The 19570-nt window shown below is 49.3% G+C and overlaps 1 protein-coding gene and 1 pseudogene across 1 annotated transcript in view; one reads left to right on the top strand and one right to left on the bottom strand.

Annotated features, from left to right (window-relative positions):
• Positions 1-19570, top strand: part of Pnpla7 (patatin like phospholipase domain containing 7) — a 79022-nt gene that overhangs the window by 31213 nt on the left and 28239 nt on the right. The window contains exons 14-19 of the mRNA XM_032903144.1: positions 3074-3151; positions 3983-4188; positions 6991-7122; positions 7978-8101; positions 11779-11892; positions 15611-15680. Coding sequence (XP_032759035.1) covers positions 3074-3151; positions 3983-4188; positions 6991-7122; positions 7978-8101; positions 11779-11892; positions 15611-15680 — 724 coding nt within the window. The remainder of the gene's footprint in view (positions 1-3073; positions 3152-3982; positions 4189-6990; positions 7123-7977; positions 8102-11778; positions 11893-15610; positions 15681-19570) is intronic.
• On the bottom strand, positions 17287-17898 carry LOC116901326 (annotated as a pseudogene).

Here is a 19570-nt window from a genome sequence, read left to right as displayed (position 1 = left end):
CAGTCCCCAGCTCCGAAAAAAAGAAAAAAAAAAAAAAAGAGAGATTCAGAAACATACTAAGGATTGGGTCTTCAGGAGCCAAACTGTGGGAGTGGGAGAGTTCTGGGGGGAGGCGACCACCTGTTCTTCTGGCTGGCTTGGCCTACACTTGAACAGGGGATGTCCACCTGAGTTAGGGGCCCAAGTTTGGTTATTTTTTATGGCTCTATAATTTCTACTTCTTATAGAAATCTGCTATCACCATTAAGATGTTTCTAGTTTGGGGCTGGGAAGCTGGATGGGTCAAGCATGAGGACCTAGGTTTGGATCCCCAGCACTCAGAGTGGGAGTGGCTACCATAGCATAGGTAGCCATGTGTGTCTGTGCCCTAACCCTAGGGCAGTGTGGGGGCAGGGACAGAGACAGGCAAATTCTGGGGCTTTCTGAATAGCGTGCCCTGTGGAAACAGGGAGCTGCCTATTTACTGAGAGATCCAGTTTCAAAAAATAAAGTGGAGGACTAGAGAATGCTTGGCAAGGAAGAGCATTTGCTTCTCTTACAGAAGCCTGGGGTTCAGGTCTCAGCACTCACACGCTAATTTACAACTCCGTTATTCTGGTTCCAGGATATCTGACACCCTCTTTTGACCTCTGTTGGTACTGCATATACTTGGTAAACTTACATGCATGTAGACATAACACTCATAAACACAAAATAAAAATAAATAATTAAAAAATTTAATTTATGTGCATTGGTGTATCGCCTGCACGTGTGTCTGTGTGAGGGTGTCAGGTCCCCTGGAACTGGAGTTACAGGCACTGGGTACTGGGAACTGAACCAGGTCCTGTGGGAGAGCAACCAGGGCTTTTAACCACTGAGCCATCTGTCTGGCCCCAAACAAATTCAGACAAGCAAGCAAAAGGTGGGATGTGAAGGTGGTGCGTGGATAAAGGCACCTGCCACCAAGCCTGACGTTCGATCCCTGGGACCTCTGCCTTCACATGTGCACTGTTAGACGCCTGCTGCTGCCTCCCTGCAAAAACACACAAATGCAATGAACAGGTTCTCAGAGGAGCAGATTTATAGACACGGACACCTACTGCCAACCCAGCCTCTGGCCTTCCCATACACAGAGACAGGCCCCTGTGACACGCACACACACACTCACACGCACACACGCACGCACGCACACACACGCACACGCGCACATGCACACACACATGCACGCACACACACGCACACGCGCGCACACACACACGCGCGCACACGCACGCACACACGCACGCACACACACACACACGCGCACACACATGTGCACACGCACGCACACACACACGCACATACATGCACGCACACGCACACTCACACGCACACACACACGCACACACTCATGCACGCACGCGCACACGCACACACACGCACGCACACACGCGCACACGGGTGGCGGCGGGGGAGAGGCGGTTCTTGGTCTTGCTAAGTGCTTTAGAGTTTCGTCTCTCGGAGCCATGTGTGTCTAATCCCTCTGGGTCTTGCTCATCCCTCCTCCTGTGCTGACATTGGAATAGTCACTGTTGGCATCGTGAGAGCCCTAAGATGACACTCTCCTTTCTGCAGCAGACAGGACTGTTCAGCTAGTGTCCGACTTTCTGGTTATCTCAGTAACTCTGTAAATGGCGGAAACGCCCAGGTCGAGCTAGCTCATATGGCTCCACAGCTTTCCCCCTTGGTCCCCTTCTGTCCTGGCTGGTTTTGTGTCATCTTAACACAAGCTGGAGTTACCACAGGAAAGGAGCCTCCCTTGAGGAAATGCCTCCAGGAGATCCTGCTGTAAGGCATTTTCTAATTAGTGATCAAGCAGGGAGGGCCCAGCCCACTGTGGGTGGTCCTGGGTTCTATCAGAGAGCAAGCTGAGCAAGCCATGGGAAGCAAGCCAGTAAGTAACATCCCTCCATGGCCTCTGCATCAGCTCCTGCTTCCTGACCTGCTTGAGTCCCAGTCCTGACTTCCTTTGGTGATGAACAGAAATGTGGAAGTGTAAGCTGAATAAACCCTTTCCTCCCCAGCTTGCTTCCTGGTCGTGATGTTTGTGCAGGAATAGAAGCCCTGACTAAGACACCTTCCCTCTCTGGCTGACTTTTCATGGCCTCTTTTATTGAGCCAGCTTTCTTCCCTTGAGTTTGTAAAGGTTCAGAGGTGGCCTCTGTTGATTGAGCTACCGCGTAGGTACTTAGATCCAAACCTGGGTCCTCTGAAAGAGCAACAAATGCTCTTAAACACTGAGCCATCTCTCCAGCTCCTCACTGCCATTTTGTCATAGTGGCTAGTGACCTTTCTTACCTTCGTTACTAGTTTTGTTTTACCATCACTGAGAGCTGTGAATTCAAATTTATTTTCCCCCAGGCCTTTACAGGTGCCATGCTCATCTACATGCAGACACTCGATCCGTGCCAGCTCCCGTGTGCTTTGACAAGCCCCAGTTGTGCTAGATGGCAGGTTATTCCTGACCTCGTGAGGCGTGTAGGAAGGCCAGGGTTTGCAGGTGGCATGGATGGGAGATGGCACCCTAGGTAGATTTACCTGAGTTGGCTTTTTAAAGGAGCAGCCCATGTCTCAAGAAGAAGAGGGAGGAGGAGGAAGAAGGAGAGGGAGGGAAGGAGGAGAGGGAGACAGACAGACAGACAGAACTTTCGGCTGGACTTGAATTTGTTGGAGAGTTTCTTGTGTCTCAGTCTCCTGAGTTTTGGGCTATACCAGTTGATTAGTCTTTGTAATGCGTATGGAAAGGGTCCCACTATGGTGGCTTCTCTTTATGCCAGCGACCTTTATGAAATGAACTGCCTTTTCTTACTGAAATAATTCTGCCCTGTCCTGTGTAAATTTGTAAACATATTGGTCTGCATCTCTGCATTTTCTGCTGTGTTCCACTCATCTTTTGCACAGAATACGATCTTGTCCGTTAGTGCACAGGCCTCAGAGAAGCACGCGACACAGCCATACCCATGTTGCCTCTGTCCTTGCCTCTCAGGCTCCATCTTTTGTGCCTTCACTTAAGTATCTCGTCATATTCCTTCTTGAAATCTGTTCTGCGTTTTAGGACCCATCCCTGTTGGATGGCCGGGTGGCATTGCTTCATGTTCCTGCAGGCACCATAGTGTCAAAACAGGGAGACCAGGTAAGTTAAGAACCTCAGACTAGGAACTGCCTATCCCTGCAGCTCAGTGCTGGGTGGAGTGCGGGTGAGGGCACAATGCTTGGAAGTTGGCCCAGTGCCACACCACTAGACCTCTGGGCACTCACTGTCTTAGTCTCTGAGCAGCCCAGGGTTTAGGGGCTAGGCTTCTCCATGGTTGTGCCTGCTACCCTGGCACCTTTTCTGGAATCTGAGGGGTTTGGAGGAGAAGATTTGCAATGAGTTCTAGAATAGATACAAAGAAGTTGGGATTTGGGGTTGGGGATTTAGCTCAGTGGTAGAGCGCTTGCCTAGCAAGCGCAAGGCCCTGGGTTCAGTCCCCAGCTCTGAAAAAAAGAAAAGAAAAAAAAAAAAGAAGTTGGGATTTGGCCCTTCGTGGTTTTATGGATGTTGGATCAAATTATGTGACTTTGATGGGTAGCTCTGTAGAGCTTCCGAGTGACGGGCTCTTCCATTTCTGTGGGGAAATGGGCTGACATTTATGTAGAGCAGTGGAGGGCCACGTGAGGAGGGAGGGGACGTGTGTCTGAGACCGAGAAAGGAAATTTCTTGTAATTGATTAAAAAAACCCAAACAAACAAACAAACAGAACACAGAGGCACTGAAGAGCAAAGCTCTGGGACAGTTAGCAGTGTTCTTAGTGCAGACGTGTCCAAGGCTGGCTTCCCACCACCTAGAATAGACAGAGCAGCAGCTGCTGTACCAGTGTGACCCTGTGGGGTTCAGGAAACTTCCCTGGGTTCTGGGTCAGTGGGGCATTCCGGGCCACTCTCACATACATCGTGCTGAAGCTAACCTTCTCTGCTTTTCTAGGATGTCAACATTTTGTTTGTGGTCTCGGGGATGCTGCATGTGTACCAGCAAAAGATTGACAGCCTGGAGGACACTTGCCTGTTTCTCACCCATCCCGGGGAGATGGTGGGGCAACTGGCGGTGCTCACTGGAGAGCCCCTAATGTTCACCATCAGAGCCAACCGGGACTGCAGCTTTCTGTCCATCTCGAAGGCCCACTTCTATGAGTGAGTCTTCTCATTCCCTTTCTGTCCTGGGTCCTCCATCTCTGAGGGCTCTCAGGGATAGGCCTGCCGCTGGCTGCCCTGGCTCTTTAGCTCAGTAGCTGCATACACTGCTACCCATACACAGGTTCAGTCATTCATTCAGAGAGCCTCCGTGCGGCTTATGATATCTGACATTTGCTACTTACTCTGTTGCTGTATGGCTCTCACCCAGTCATATCTCGTTGTCGGTACATTCTGTGGCCACACATATCAGGGGATAGAGCTGGAATTAGTGTCTGGCTCATTACTTAGAAGCCTGTTCACAGTAGACTAGGTCTGGATGGAAAGGCATGATGGCCATGGAGTGGAGTGGCTTGTTCACTCTCCTTCCTTAAGTCAGAAGAGGTGGGTTTTATTGTTGTTGTTGTTGTTGTTGTTGTTGTTGTTGTTGTTTTGGGATGGGCTTTCTCTTTGTAGCCTTAATTGTCCTGGAACTCACTCTGTAGAGCAGGCTGTTCTCAAACTCACAGAGATCCCCCTGCATCTGCCTCCTGGGTGCTGGGATTAAAGTCATGTGCCACCACCATTCAGTATAGGTTGTTATATAGAACTCGGATCTACCCATCTACCAAATATGCCCTTCACCTCCAGTGATGTCCTCCTCAGCCTGAGAGACCACAGGCTGCGTCTTCTGCTGACCTTTCTACTTCTCCTTTGAGTCCCAGGCATAAGATTAAAAATTGTCTTAGTTTGTAGCTTGCTTTGCAGGGTGAGGGCAGAGAGGGGCTGCCCATCAGGGTCCACAGTTTTTCTGAGTCTAGTTGAGCAACCTCCCCTCACATTCGTCTGTCCTAGCCAGCATCCATCTTTGTATCCACATTGCTAGAAGGCCTCTTTTTCATCCATGCCTGATGTCTGCTCTGATCTTGTAGCTCTCCTGTCTGCAAGTTGAATAGATGCTCAGATAGAGGAGGTCAGGGGCCAGAAGGTCAAGGAAGCATAGCAGCTTAAAAATCATGTTTCAACTAAGGTGCTTTCAAAACAGTAGTAGAGGCCAGGGAAGGGAAGGCCTCCTCCAGATGTATCCTCCCTCTCCTAGGATTTGCTGGAATGCCTCTGGCCTGCTTCCCTGATGCTGTGCTCTCTGATACTTTCAGCATGCTGAGGGTAAGGACCTCATTTCACAGATGGCAGACATATAGAGGAGGTAGAACCGTGCCTCGGCCCCTCTACTAGAGTTCGCCATCCTCTTGAGCTGCATGGATCCTCTCAGAGACACAGAGCATGCTCTCAGTCTGCTGTCCCCAGCCCCTGCCCCTGTCCATCTGAACCAAGGCACAGCTCTAGAAGGATAGGCAGGAGGATGAACAGGACTCACCTTGTCTGTGTGGCTGCCAGGGCCCCATGGCCTTGCTCTTTTTCTCATTACTCCTCTGACCTTGGCATAGCCTGGTCCTCCCTTGCCCACACGTGTGCGTTTCTCTGTGCTCCTACAAGTCTATGTAGGACGTCTCCGTGAGCTCAATACTGTCCTTATGTCTGAGTGTGCCTGTACGTTACTGTCTGTGTATGCATGTTTGTGCTTCTCTCCATGTCCTTATCCATGTTTCTCTGTGAGCCTTTGTGTATTAGTCTGTCTGTATATCCTTGTCCTTGCCCACATCTGTATGTGTGCACATGTATGGACGTCCTTGTTTATACACACACACACACACACACACACACACACACACACACACATATATGTATGTATGTATATATATATATCTATATCTGTTACGTTTTTTTATTTATGTGACCTTGTTTGTGTGTTTTCATCTGTGCGTGCATGTATTTTGTGTCCTTGCCCATGTGTGTGTCTGTGTATCTTATTCTCTGAGTGTACACGCCTTTGGGTGTCCTTGTCTGCGTGCACGTGGTTGTGTGGGCATAAACCCTCCTGGTGCAGGTATCTCTCACTTTACAGACATGGTCCAGCAAATGTCACGGGGACCCCACCCAATCTTGGGGATAAAATTATATCGTTGGCCTCTCTGAAGCTCTCATGGTCTTGCATTTGCCTCACTGCCCCGGGATGGGAGAGGCACACTAGAGAACGGGCGCGTTATCAATGCACGCTGCTTCCCTGTTCCTGATAGACTGGCGTTCCATGCTGTTACTGCATCTAGGTCTGGAGGCCTTCCGCCTCAGTTCTCTCCTGCCCAGTGTATGTAAATAGCCCATGAGCTATATGTATCTATGGGGTGCTGACCCCCAGCCCTGGAGCTACCATGACATCCCTGCCATTGCCCTGTCTTCCGCAGTCTGTTCACACAGTCACCAGAGAGGTGGCAATGTTCTTGGGTCAGAAGCCTCAGCATTCTATGCCCACCCCAGGTAGACTCCATGCCTCTAGGTTCAAAGTCCCTGTGCATACACACAGACACAAACGGCCCTCCCCGCCTTGCATAACTCACTGTGCTGGCTGTCTACACTCATAAATCTGCACATGTGGAGGTTGAAACCCTGCTCCCACAACCTGGAGCTTAGGGGTGGCCCGTGCTCCAGGGGCCTTCATGAAGTGGACGGTCGTATGGGTACTCTCCTATCCCCCAAATCCATTGTTCCTGTGCAGCTGACAGCAGACGGCTGCCTGGACACCATCCTGTCTCAGCCCTCAGCGTCTCCCTCAAAGTAAACAATCAAGAGTCCTTCTGTGGTAGGTGGGGTTGAAAGTTCTGCTGTGACTCTTCTTGTGAGGAGTGGATCTAGTAAGGCTGGACGTAAAATGGAAGTTGAGAGGAGGCCTCATGGGAATGGAAATGACTGGAGATTACGTGACAGGATCATGAGGAAGCGGCCGGATGTCGTCCTGGGCGTGGCCCACACAGTTGTGAGGAGGATGTCGTCCTTTGTGCGGCAGATTGACTTTGCACTGGACTGGATGGAAGTAGAGGCTGGGCGTGCCATATACAGGTGAGACTCACAGATGTAGAGCATACAGGGAAAGCCACAGGTACACAGTATCTAAAGGCCCAGAGGCCTGGGGGGTCTCCATCACTGCACGTCCTTGCTGATGGATAGTGGTATTGCTAATAGACCACATCCATGCCTGGAAGGCTGTACAACAAAGAGGGTGAGTTTCCTTATCCACACCTCACTCCTGGCACCCGTGGAAACATTGACACCACCCTGGGTTCTGTGCTTATACACATAGGCACAAACACACTTTAGCAGACAGCTCTCCTCGTAAACCACACTATCCTATTGAAAGACCCACATGCACACACGTAAACCACATCGTCCTATAGAAAGACCCAAGAGCCGTCTAAAGTGTCTTTTCCTCCGACCCTAGCTGGGCTGCCTTTGCTGGCCTCACCTCTGCTCAGACCACAGAGAGACCTGGGTTATAGCTGTCAGTTTTTATGGTGCTTAGAATTCAAGCTGAGGAAAAGTCAGAATACATATTTGAAGTAGCAGTGAACCCATATGTGCTAGCACAAATATTTTAAAGTGAAAAGTAATTATATTATTTATTTACTTTTTTGAGACAGGGTCTCACTATGTAGGCTTGGCTGGTTGAGAATTCGCTCTGTAGACCAGGCTAGCCTCTGACTCAGAGAGATTCACCTACCTCTGCCTACTGAGTGCAGGAATTAGAGGGTTTTGCCACCGCAGCCAGCATAGTTAATTGCTTTACAAACCAAAGCACCCCGAGAAGTCTGCATGCTTTTTGTTGGTTGCATCCTGGGGTGTGGTTGGCTGGCTGTCATGGAGCTGGTTCTGTGAGCAGCATAGGCTGCTAAGCTGAGCTCCTTTGTGTCTATGCAGGCAAGGGGACAAGTCTGACTGCACATACATCGTCCTCAGCGGCAGGCTGCGGTCTGTGATCCGAAAGGATGATGGGAAAAAACGCCTGGCAGGGGAGTATGGCCGAGGAGACCTCGTTGGTGTGGTAGGTGCCAGCTACCCTCTCTGCCGTGCATGACACTCCAGGACCTGCCTGTCTAGTTACCTGAGGAGGAGGAAGCCCATGTGACTGCCAGAGCAGGACTGTCCCCCACCCCTCCCTCCCTGCTGGTCCTGCCTGCCTTTGTCTGGGGCCCTATCTTAGCCTTCTGGGCTAGTCAAGATTCTGGTCTCTGGTTTCTGGCTGCTGAAGCCTTGGTGGATAGTTTGCAAAAGATTTGACTGAGGGTAACTAACTAGGAGCTCACCCTGGCTTCCCCGTGCTGCCTACACAGGCAGCTTTCTCTGTCCTGACCTGTTAGTAACCAGCTTCAAGATGTTGCAGTGTTGGGCTTATAGAGCTCTCTGAGGATAGTTAATTCCATTCTGCGCCTCTGGCTTCAGCTGGCTGGTTGGCTGGCTGGCTGGCTGGTTGGATGGATAGATGGATAGATGGATGGATGGATGGATGGATGGATGGATGGATGGATGGTTGGCTGGCTGGTTGACTGGTTAGGTGGTTGGTTGGATGGATGGATGGATGGTTGGTTGGTTGGTTGGCTGGTTGGTTGGTTGACTGGTTGACTGGTTAGCTGGCTGGTTGACTGTTGACTGACTGACTGGTTGACTGGTTAGCTGGTTGGTTGGCTGATTGACTGTTGACTGACTGACTGGTTGACTGGTTGACTGGTTAGCTGGTTGGCTGGTTGACTGTTGACTGACTGACTGGTTGACTAGTTAGCTGGTTGCCTGGTTGGCTGGTTGGCTGGTTGGTTTTTCCCTTGAGACAGGGTATTACTCCAACCTAGGTGGGCTTGGAGCTACCAGTAGACATGAGCTGGCCTTGTACTTGTGCTGATCCTTTTGAATCTGCTTCCTAAAAATTCAGAGGCCTTTTTTTTCTTTTATTGGATTTTTTAAATTTACATTTTAAATGTTATCCCCTTTCCCAGTTTCCCGTCCAGAAACCTGCTATGCCATCCTCTCCCCTGCTTCTATGAAGGTGCTCCCTCACTCATCCACTTCCTCCTACCTCCCTGCCCTGTCATTCCCCTACAGTAGGGCATTGAACCTTCACAGAACCAAGAACCTCCCCTTCCACTGATGCCCGGCAAGGCCATCCTCTGCTACATATGCGGATGGAGCCATAGGTCCATCCCTATGTTCTCTTCGGATGCTGGTTTAGTTCCTGGGAGCTCTGGGGTGTCTGGTTAGTTGGTATTGTTGCTCTTCCAATGGGGTTGCAAAACCCTTCAGCTACTTCAATCCTTTCTCTAACTCTTCCATTGGGGACCCTGTTCTCAGTTCAATGGTTGGCTGCAAGCATCATCCTCTGTATTTGTCAGGCTCTGGCAGAGCCTCTCAGGTGACAGCTATATCAGACTCCCATCAGCATGCACTTCTTGGCATCCACAATAGTGTCTGGGTTTGGTGTCTGCATATGGGATGAATCCCTCAGGTGGGGCAGTCCTCAGAGGCCTGCAAAACAGTGAACCTATGTGCATTAGGACACACAGCTCGTCTCTCTCTCTCTCTCTCTATATATATATATATATATATATATATATATATATATATATATCTGTCTATAACTATATATCTATATATCTGTCTATAACTATCTATCTATATATCTACATATATTTATCTCTATATATGTCTATCTATCTGTCTAGAGAGGGGGGGGTTGTTTTTTAATGTGTATGAGTGTTTTGCCTGCAGGTATGTCTGCTTGTCCACAGAGGCCAACAGAAGGCATCAGAGGTTACAGTGGTGGCACGTGTCTTTAATCCCAGCACTTAGAAGGCTGAGGCAGGTGCATCTCTGTGACTTCTAGGCCAGCGTAGGCTATAGAGAAAAAAGAAAGAAAGAAAAGAGGATATCAGGTCCCTTGGAACTGGAGTTATAGATAACTGAGTCATTTTGTGGGTGCTGGGAATTGAACCTTGGTCCTTTGAAAGGTCAGCCAAAACTCGTTTGTTTTGTTTGTCTGCTTGCTTTTGGATTTTGTGGGTAGGGTTTAGTGGGGTTCTTTTTTGTTTTTGTTTTTTTTTTGCTTTTGTTTTCCAAGATAGGGTTTCTCTTTGTAGCCCTGGTTATTCTGGAACTCACTCTGTAGACTAGGCTGGCTTTGAACTCACAGAGATCCGCCTGCCTCTGCCTGCTGAGTGCTGGGATTAAAGTTGTGTGCCACCACTGTCCAGCTTGTTGGTTTTTTTAAGACAAGGTCTCACTGTCTAGTTTTGGCTGTCCTCATGCTGAAAATGACCTGAAAGACTGTATTCTTTACTTTGCCGCCCGCTAAGGTCTGGGTATGTCTTGTAACACATCCTGCTCAGTCTGCCCTGTACCCCAGCCCTGCCCTGCTTCTTCTTGGAGACAGGGTCTCACTGTGGAGTCCAGTGTCTTAGTTAGGCTTCCACTGCTGGAGTAAGTCACCCCATCAAGGGAACTGTGGAGGGAAGGGATTCTTTCACTTCTGCTTCCAGCAGTCTGTCACCGACCACAGTCGGAGCAGCAACTGAGGGCGGAAGTGTGGAGAAGCACTGTGTACTGACTGGTTCTCAGGGCTTGCTCGGCCTGATTTCCTATACACCCCAGGACCATGTTCTGCTGCTTTTAAGGAAGTTTTGGATCAATATTTTAGGCAGTTTAGGATCATTTTGCTGTCTGATAACAGGGTCGTAGGGAAACCTCCTAATGTTGCCAAGCATGTGCTAATGGCTGCTTTCCTCCTGTGCCACCTCCGTGCCAGGGCTACTCCCATCCTGCCTTCCCTGAGCTCGGCCTCACAGTGAGTCTTCCGTGTCAGAATGTGGGAGTCTCTGGCCTTAGGGTAGCTATGCTATATGTAACCTGTGCATCCAGTCACCAACTCCTACTTGGAAATTGCATCGCTGGCCAGATGCTGAAATAGGTGTCACCATGTTCCAGGGCTCACTTAGGCTCTGAGAGACACATCTAATGTGGCCACGAGTGGATGGCGTGTCTTCTTTAGAGGAGTTTCTATCTGAAGGAGTGTTCAGAATTCTCTGAGACAGCCTTGCTTGTGTCTGAGAACTGTCAGGGTTGCTAGGGATGCCTGTGACTTCTAGAACATTCCAGGGGTTTAGACAGTAGTCACATGTGAGAGCCCACCAGCTTCATGCAGAGCAAAGGCTTAGTTAAGTAATTTTGTTCCTTTTCTTGCTTCCTAACCACACAGGTGGCTCCTATAGGCTGCTGTTCTGGCTACATCTATGTCAACTTGACACAAGCTAGAGTCATTTTAGAAGAGGGGACCTCAATTGAGAAAATTCCCCCACCAGATTGTGGGCATTCTCTTGGTTAATGATTGGTGTCGGAGGGCCCAACTTTTGTTGTGGGTAGTTTAAGACAGCCAAGCGGAGCAAACCAATAAATAACATTCCTTCATGGCCTCTGCTTGAGCTCTTCCTCCAGGGTCTTGTCCTGTTTAAGTTCCTGCCCTGAATTCCTTCAGTGATACACTGTTACCTAGAAGTGTAAGGTGAAGGAAGCCCTTTCTTCCCCAAGGCACCTTTGGCCATTGTGATTTATCAGAGCAGTAGAGACTCTAAGACAGCTTGTGTGCACATGCCTTGGCTGGACTCCAGGCATCCTCAGTCTGGCCTCCTGGACCTTGGCTGGTCTTTGAGACCCCTGGGTTTGGCTCTTCTTCCTTAGGTGGAGATGCTAACCCACCAGGCCAGAGCAACCACAGTGCATGCTGTCCGGGACTCAGAACTGGCTAAGCTGCCAGCAGGAGCTCTGACGTCTATCAAGCGCAGGTACCCACAGGTGAGGCTGCTGCACAGGTGAGGTGAGCCTGCTGCACAGGTGAGGTGAGCCTGCTGCACAGGTGAGGTGAGCCTGCTGCACAGGTGAGGTGAGTCTGCTGCACAGGTGAGGTGAGCCTGCTGCACAGGTGAGGTGAGTCTGCTGCACAGGTAAGGTGTGACTGCTGCACAGGTGAGGTGAGCCTGCTGCACAGGTGAGGTGAGCCTGCTGCACAGGTGTGGTAAGCCTGCTGCACAGGTGAGGTGAGTCTGCTGCACAGGTGAGGTGAGCCTGCTGCACAGGTAAGGTGTGACTGCTGCACAGGTGCGATGAGCCTGCTGCACAGGTGTGGTAAGCCTGCTGCACAGGTGTGGTAAGCCTGCTGCACAGGTGAGGTGAGCCTGCTGCACAGGTGAGGCTTCTAGCTGTACTTCTGGCCCAGGTGAGAATTTAGTCAAGTATACACAGAAACACTGGAACAGGTAGGGAAGCTGTAAAAGTGGCACACAAGTCACACTCTCAGATGAAGACTCCTTTACCGCTATTGTGTGACACTATTTCTGGGGACACATGAGCAAAAACCAGACTTACCCCAAATACAGAACTGGTAATAGACAAAGTAAGGACACTGCCAAAGTGTAACTTGATAAACCAGTGATTTCTGTTGGGGTTCCTCTCAGGAATATGGCGGGAAGTTACTTACAGATGCAGAAATGACTCAAAGACCACTGCATCACAGAGGCCTACGCCAGCATGGCTGATGGTTCACAGAGCTGGGAACCTAGAGCCTGCAGGCAGCTCAGCAGGTTACACAGTGTCTTTTCCAGGCAGATCAGATGACTTGAGCTTCTCTCCGGCTGCTCTACTTGTCAGCAGCCCTTACTGCTGCTGTGCACTTAGGTAGAGAAGAGACCTAGTCTGGACGGTAAGTTCCAGGAGCCTCCTGCAGAATAGAGGTGCCCCGCTGTAGAATCTCCCGTCTTCGGGAGCTCCCCTCTGAGATGGAGGCTTCCTAGAGGAGGAGATTACTGCACCACACCACAGCTTAGGACGGCAACTTGAAGAGAGCTTTGGTAGCAGCCAGGGGTTGGCAGAGGAGGACTGAGGCTGCATCTCTGAGCTGTCAGTCAGCTGCCTTTTCTGTCCTCCCTGCCTGTGAGCGACAAGGTTATCACAGGAAAGAAGGGTCAACCCTACAGTTTGGACTAAAACCCCGGGGTCCTCTAGTGGTGTTTCCACTCAGCATTCTGTCCTGAGTCTTAAAACTGCTTCCTAATGTCTATGTTTGCTTTCTTTCCAACTCCTCACTTCCTCCTCTTCCCCTCCTCCTCCTCCTCCTCCTCCTCCTCCTCCTCCTCCTTCCTCCTCCTTCCTCCTTTGTGCATGTGTGCATGTGTGCACTGGGGATGAAACAAGGCCTTGTTGCTTGCTAATTGTCTATGGATGAACTAGTACAGAATACCTTTCTTGCGAATGGTCCAGCAGTCCCCACTGGACCTCAGTCTGTTTGTTCCCCAGTTGGTGGGTGTTGGAATGACTCCAGTCTAGGACTGTCAGGTTTAAAGGGCCGCTGCACACATTCTTGACAAATACTATACACACTCCTTTGTTCAGTTGCTAGGTCACAAGATGATGTGTGTTTGCAAACTGCAGACAGCTCTCCAGAGTGACACTGCTTCACAGCCCAGTGTGATGTGGCTCCTGAGCCTTGAGTGCTGGGCACACAGGCAGCTTCTTGTACCAACAGCTGTCATCGGCCTATCACAGTGCTATACCTTTGTGTGTCCTCCTATCACAGTGCTATATCTTTGTGTGTCCTCCTATCACAGTGCTGTACCTTTGTGTGTCCTCCTATCACAGTGCTGTACCTTTGTGTGTCCTCCTATCACAGTGCTGTACCTTTGTGTGTCCTCCTATCACAGTGATGTACCTTTGTGTGTCCTCCTATCACAGTGCTATACCTTTGTGTGTCCTCCTATCACAGTGCTATACCTTTGTGTGTCCTCAGTTCTTTAAGATGCCAGACACCTTTTCGTGGACTCATTGGCCTATTTTAAACCTATGCCACTTGGCGCAGAAATAATCTTTTAAAAGATTACCTTTAGTGACCAGACATACAGGTCTTATTTTAATTACAATACTTGGGAGTCAGAGCCAACCAAGGTTAAAGCCAGCCTAAGTCTACATAGTAAATTCCAGGGCAGCTGGGACTACAATAGTGAACCCCTGTCTCTAAAAATAAGTTAGTCTCACTTTAAATTTGCTTTTTTTTTTTAAAGCTTTATTTATTATATATAAGTATACTGTCCCTGTCTTCAGACACACCAGAAGAGGGCATCAGATCCCATTACAGATGGTCGTGAGCCACCATGTGGTTGCTGGGAATTGAACTCAGGACCTCTGGAAAAGCAGTCAGTGCTCCTAACCACTGAGCCATCTCTCCAGCCCCTGCTTATTCATTTTTAAATGTGACAACTTTACTTGTTTATTTGTGGTGCTAGAGATTAAGCTCAGGACCTTGCATAAACCATGCAAGCACCATACCACTGAATTGTATCCCCAGCCCTTTTCAATTTTTATTTTGAGACAGGGTGTTGCTAAGTTCCTAGGCTGGCCTTGAACTTGTCTTATGGTCCAGGCAGGACTCAACTTTCCTCATAGATCAGCCTCCCCCTGCTGGTATGAGAAGTGTATATTTAGTGTTTTGCTGGTTATAGGTGTTTGTTTTGACCCCTGGCCTCTAGAGAAACATCCAGGTACTTAGAATTCCCTGTGTGCTCCTGAGGGGTTGTTTATGGGGTCGGACTGCTGGGGCGGGTGACCATCTCCTTCCGGCTCACTTTCAGAGTTCTCTGCTCAGACTGGTTTTTGCTTTGTATGTGAAAGTCTGGACAGTTTCATTTAGATCTAACATGGGCTCTGACCCCACCACCCTGGGACAAATAAACAGCCCTACTTAGCTTCCTAGAGTGACCCCGATGCCACCTAATTGACGTAAAACCCAGCAGGTGCCCCGTCTGAGATCAGGCTGTCTTTGCCATGCCTGCGGCCATGGATGGGAGGTCCTTTAGGTCATTTGCCAGCTGGACTGTGAGGCTTAGGGCCACAGAGTGTGTACTCTGCTGCTTTTGTGTTTCACCACCACCCACCCCCCAACATGTCATCCCCCCCCACCCCCCAGGGAAGCTCCTTTTCCTTGGTGACTTAATTTCTTTTCCTTTTGTTGTGATGAAATACCATGACAAAAGAAACTCAAATGAATGCATCTTATTTTGCTCAAGGTCTCACATTCCTGTCTGTTTTCCTGTCTGTCGTAGTAGGGAAATCCCAGTGATTTCCCTGGAGCTAGAGGAGGCATTTGCCACACTATATTCATAATCCAGAACAGGAGCAACGAATGCGTGTGGCATGGCTCACCTCCCTTTCCTCTTAGAGAACCCAGGTCTGATCCACCACCGAGACAGGTCTTCCCACACCTAGCGTAGTTGCAACAATCCCAGTAGGCATGTAGGGCACAGGCCCTAGAGGGGCCCATGTCTGTGTTAGCCATGCTGGCCATACGCAGTCTCATCTGGAAGCCTGGACATCGTATGAGCCCTTGCCGTCGGCAGCCCGTGTTGATTTCCAGTCACTGACAGGTTTGGAAAAGCAAGCCCTGTGCGCTGTTTAACGTCATGTGACATTTCCTGGTCCCGGCATTTCACCCTTTAAACCCGACTTCTTCTTTTTCTGCCCCAAGGTTGTGACCCGACTGATTCATCTCTTGGGTGAGAAGATCTTAGGCAGCCTCCAGCAGGGATCTGGGACAGGTGAGTCTCAGCTCTGCCTTCCTCAGTCCCCCTGGCTGGGCAGACCTCTGGAGGGAGCATTGTGGGATACTGTGCTGTATGACTCCTGAGAACATCCGGGAAAGTCTCACCGAGCACAGCTCTGAGTAAGGAGGGTTAGCTTTTTAACAGTGCCGGTGTATTTTGCCAAACTGTGGCTCAGTGTGGGTGGCACAGAAGGACACTGTGACCTAGCTACCTTGTGTTTACAAAGAGGAAACAAGAGGATGAGGCCTCTGGAAGAGTGGTACAGCTGGGACTGCTGTTGTCTGTCACTGCCAAGTGTGAAAAGACGGTCTGAGAGGAGTGGGTGTCAGGAACTACAACTACCCCAGCATGTGTGTGTTCTTCTAGCTCTAAGAGTGGCCCTAATTTGGGCGCCACTGGTCACTGTGTTCCAGAGCTGCCTTCTCCCCTGAATCCCACATACTCCGACCTTGCTCTCACTGTTCTGTGCATAATTTGCCTGTGGCTGTCTCCTGCCTCCATCTCTGACTTCCTGGCCTGCGATACTGGTCTGTATTTGTGCACGCCTGTGGTCCATCCCACTCATTCTGCTCTTCTCATGTTTCCTCTTCCTCTAGTTCCCCAGGCTAGCTCACTTGTGTCCTGTCCCTCTGCGAGTATAAGCTTCCACTAGTTCCCCAGGCTAGCTCACTTGTGTCCTGTCCCTCTGCGAGTATAAGCTTCCACTAGTTCCCCAGGCTAGCTCACTTGTGGCCTGTCCCTCTGCGAGTATAAGCTTCCACTAGTTCCCCAGGCTAGCTCACTTGTGGCCTGTCCCTCTGCGTATATAAACTCTACATCCGTTGTCACCTCTGACCCTGGTTTACCGAACTGAATGTTTGTAAGGACAAATTCACAGGTAAACATGCTGTTTAACTCTTTACTCTCAGTACACCTGGTCATTTGGGTCACATCTGATATATATTTGTAAAGATCTCTTTATTATGTATACAGTGTTCTGCCTGTATGTACACCCGCATGCCAGAAGAGGGCATCGGGTGTCACTATAGATGGTTGTGAGCCACCGATTTGAACTCAGGACGTCTGGAAGAACAGCAATGCTCTTAACCTCTGAGCCGTCTCTCCAGCCCACATCCGGTGTTTTAGGTTTATGTTAAGCAAACTGTGCGCTTGCAATGCGTGCACAGCAACGGGAAGCTGTGATCCACACTGAATTCATCTTAACTTCATCCTCTCTAAGGCTCTCTCTGTGTGAGACCGTGTGCTGAAGTTCCGGGTGGACATGAGTTTTAGGAGAGAGCACACAGTTCACACATAGGATTTCTTTCTGTCTTTCCTTTCAGCCTATCCGACCATTGTGTCTGAAATATGTTTCTTAAAGAAAGATATAGAGAAGTCAAGTTTTTAATGAGCTCTTGTGGCGGTGTTTGCCTTACGTTAACCATGTGGACCGTTTAAACCTAACATGACCATTCTGTTAGGGTTTATGTCTGCTATCTTGTTTTTATTTCCTTCCTATATTAGCTTTGATTACTCAGCCGTTTTTTTGTTTGTTTTTCTGTCTTACAAACTTTATTAGTCTGGGAAAAGGGGGACAAGAAGCTCCTGTCTCTTCCGTCCACTACTGTTTACCATTGCCATTGACGGGACGGTTCACATGGTCGGGGGAGGACAGAAAGACCTTGATCTTGGGCCGAGCGCTGAGGCAAGCCACATACAGAGAGCAGGGGGAAGTTGTCCAGGCAGCCAGGGACCGGGTCTCAGCAGCAGGTCCAGCAAGTTGTAATCGGCAATGGAAATCTGGTCATCCATGATGAAAGCTTTGCCTCCCTGGTCCTGGGACAGCAGGGTCTCAAAAGGCTTCAGATGCCCAGGCAGGGCCCTCACATAGTCATCCTCACCATTCTCATAGTTAGTGTGGACGAGGGAGACACATTTGCAGCGAAGGTCGTCCACTCCATCCCCTACCATATCCACCAGGGCGGCCTCCCTCTGGTCTTTCCCATAAAACCCAGGAGCCTCAAGATGGCATTAGATTGGTAAAGGGTGAGGTCTCCATCCTCAAACTTGGGGAGCTGCCCATAAAGACAAGTGGGCTTGAGTGAGCCTTGCATCCAGACATCTATGGTAACCACCTCCTCCTTCCAGCTCTGGCCCTGGTCAGCCAGCAGCATGCGCATGGCCTCACAGCGCCCTGGAACTGGGACGTAGACAATGGTGTACGGCGGCATAGCTGCTGGGTAGACAGAGGTGTGGACTCAGAGCTGCACAGACAGCGAGATATCTCGGGCGCGGACGCGAATACTCAGCGTTTTTAAGCATCTTATTTGTATGAACTCTGATTTACACACACACTGTTGGACGAGCTCTGTGGTCACTCTAGGGAGAACAGTATTTTACATCCGCATCAGTGGTTTTCATCTTAGCTGGAATGAGAGTACCCGGTTGGGGATTTAGCTCAGTGGTAGAGCACTTGCCTAGCAAGCGCAAGGCCCTGGGTTCGGTCCCCAGCTCCGGAAAAAAAAAAAAAAAGAGAGAGTACCCGATCAGCTAGTGCTCAGGTCACGGCATTCTGTGGCCTGCTCTTGATGTGTTATGGGGTTTCATTGTTGTTGTTTGGTTTTTAAGATTTGTTTATTTTTGTCTTATGTGTCTGGGTGTTTTGCCTGCAGATGTCTGTACAGTACTGTATGCAGTACCCACGGGGGCCAGAAGAGGGCGTCAGATCCTCAGGAGCTGGAGTTAGAGACAGTTGTGAGCCATTGTGCTGGCAGTTGAGCTCGGTCCTGGAGGAAGTACCATCTCACCAGCCCCTGAGTTGTATCTTAGCCATCACTTCTACATGCCTTGAGAACCAAAGATGTGCTTTGAAAAGTCAGAAACTTCCTGAGTGTCGTGTCAGCATTTAGAAGTTCTGAATTTAGGAACATTTGCCACTTTCAAATTAGGAATGTTTGACCAGTAATCTGGAAATGTTCCAAAATCCGAAAAAGTCAGACCTCCAGCCCACTCCTCGGCCGCACGACCTGCCCTTCATCTGACCTCATCCTCAGTTTTCAAAGGCTTGATAGCTTGGTGTTTCTGCTGTCTGGGGTTACTTTTACTTTATTCTGTAGATTTGTATCTTTTTAGCAAACTCGGGGAATCGTTAGCCCTTTTTTCTTTACATCTTCTTTCAATCCTGTATTCTTTCTTTTCTTCTGGAAACAAAATGTCACAAATGCTGGGCCTTTTGTTATTGTCCTGAAGGAATCTGGGACACTGTTCACTATTTTATCTCTTTGTCCCCATGATGTTCAAATAGAATTTTCACCGTCCTCAGTGTCACCTGCTCTTTTCTGTCACCTCGATTCTCCTCTTAGCCCATATAAAGTGGTTTAAAACATTTTTTTGGTTATTATTATTTTGAGACAAGATCTTGCTGTGTATCCCAGGCTGGCCCTCAGACTCATTATATAGCCCATACTGACCTAGAACTGGCCAGTTTCCTCTGTAGTCTCATAATCCCCTGTTGGGTTTCCAGTGTATGCTGCTGTCACTCCTGCCATGTCTTGTCCATCTGTCCAACTGTGACTTCTGTCTGTCCTTGTCCCACCCACCCCCCACTCCCACCCTCAAAACTTTTCTTTGTTGTATTTTGGTTCTTCTTTGTTTTGCTGAGGTTTTCTGTGTTTAAAAGTGTTTGTGACTTCATGATTGCTGGCGGTAACTGGCTGTATTTCATTACTCCTGGCAAACAGCTCTGACCTTTGTGTTGTTATCCTGTGACTGACTTTTCTCATTCAGAGTAAGATTCTTTGCTCTAGAGGCACACACCTTTAATTCCAGCACTCTGGAAGCAGAGTTCAAGGTTAGCCTGGTCAACTAAGGGAGTTCCAAGACCAAGACTACACACAAACACACAA

The sequence above is a fragment of the Rattus rattus genome, chromosome 5 (assembly GCF_011064425.1).
Source record: "Rattus rattus isolate New Zealand chromosome 5, Rrattus_CSIRO_v1, whole genome shotgun sequence".
NCBI classification, from domain to species: domain Eukaryota; kingdom Metazoa; phylum Chordata; class Mammalia; order Rodentia; family Muridae; genus Rattus; species Rattus rattus.
Note: the sequence above shows the minus strand (reverse complement) of the source record. Positions and strands in the feature narration are given on the sequence as shown.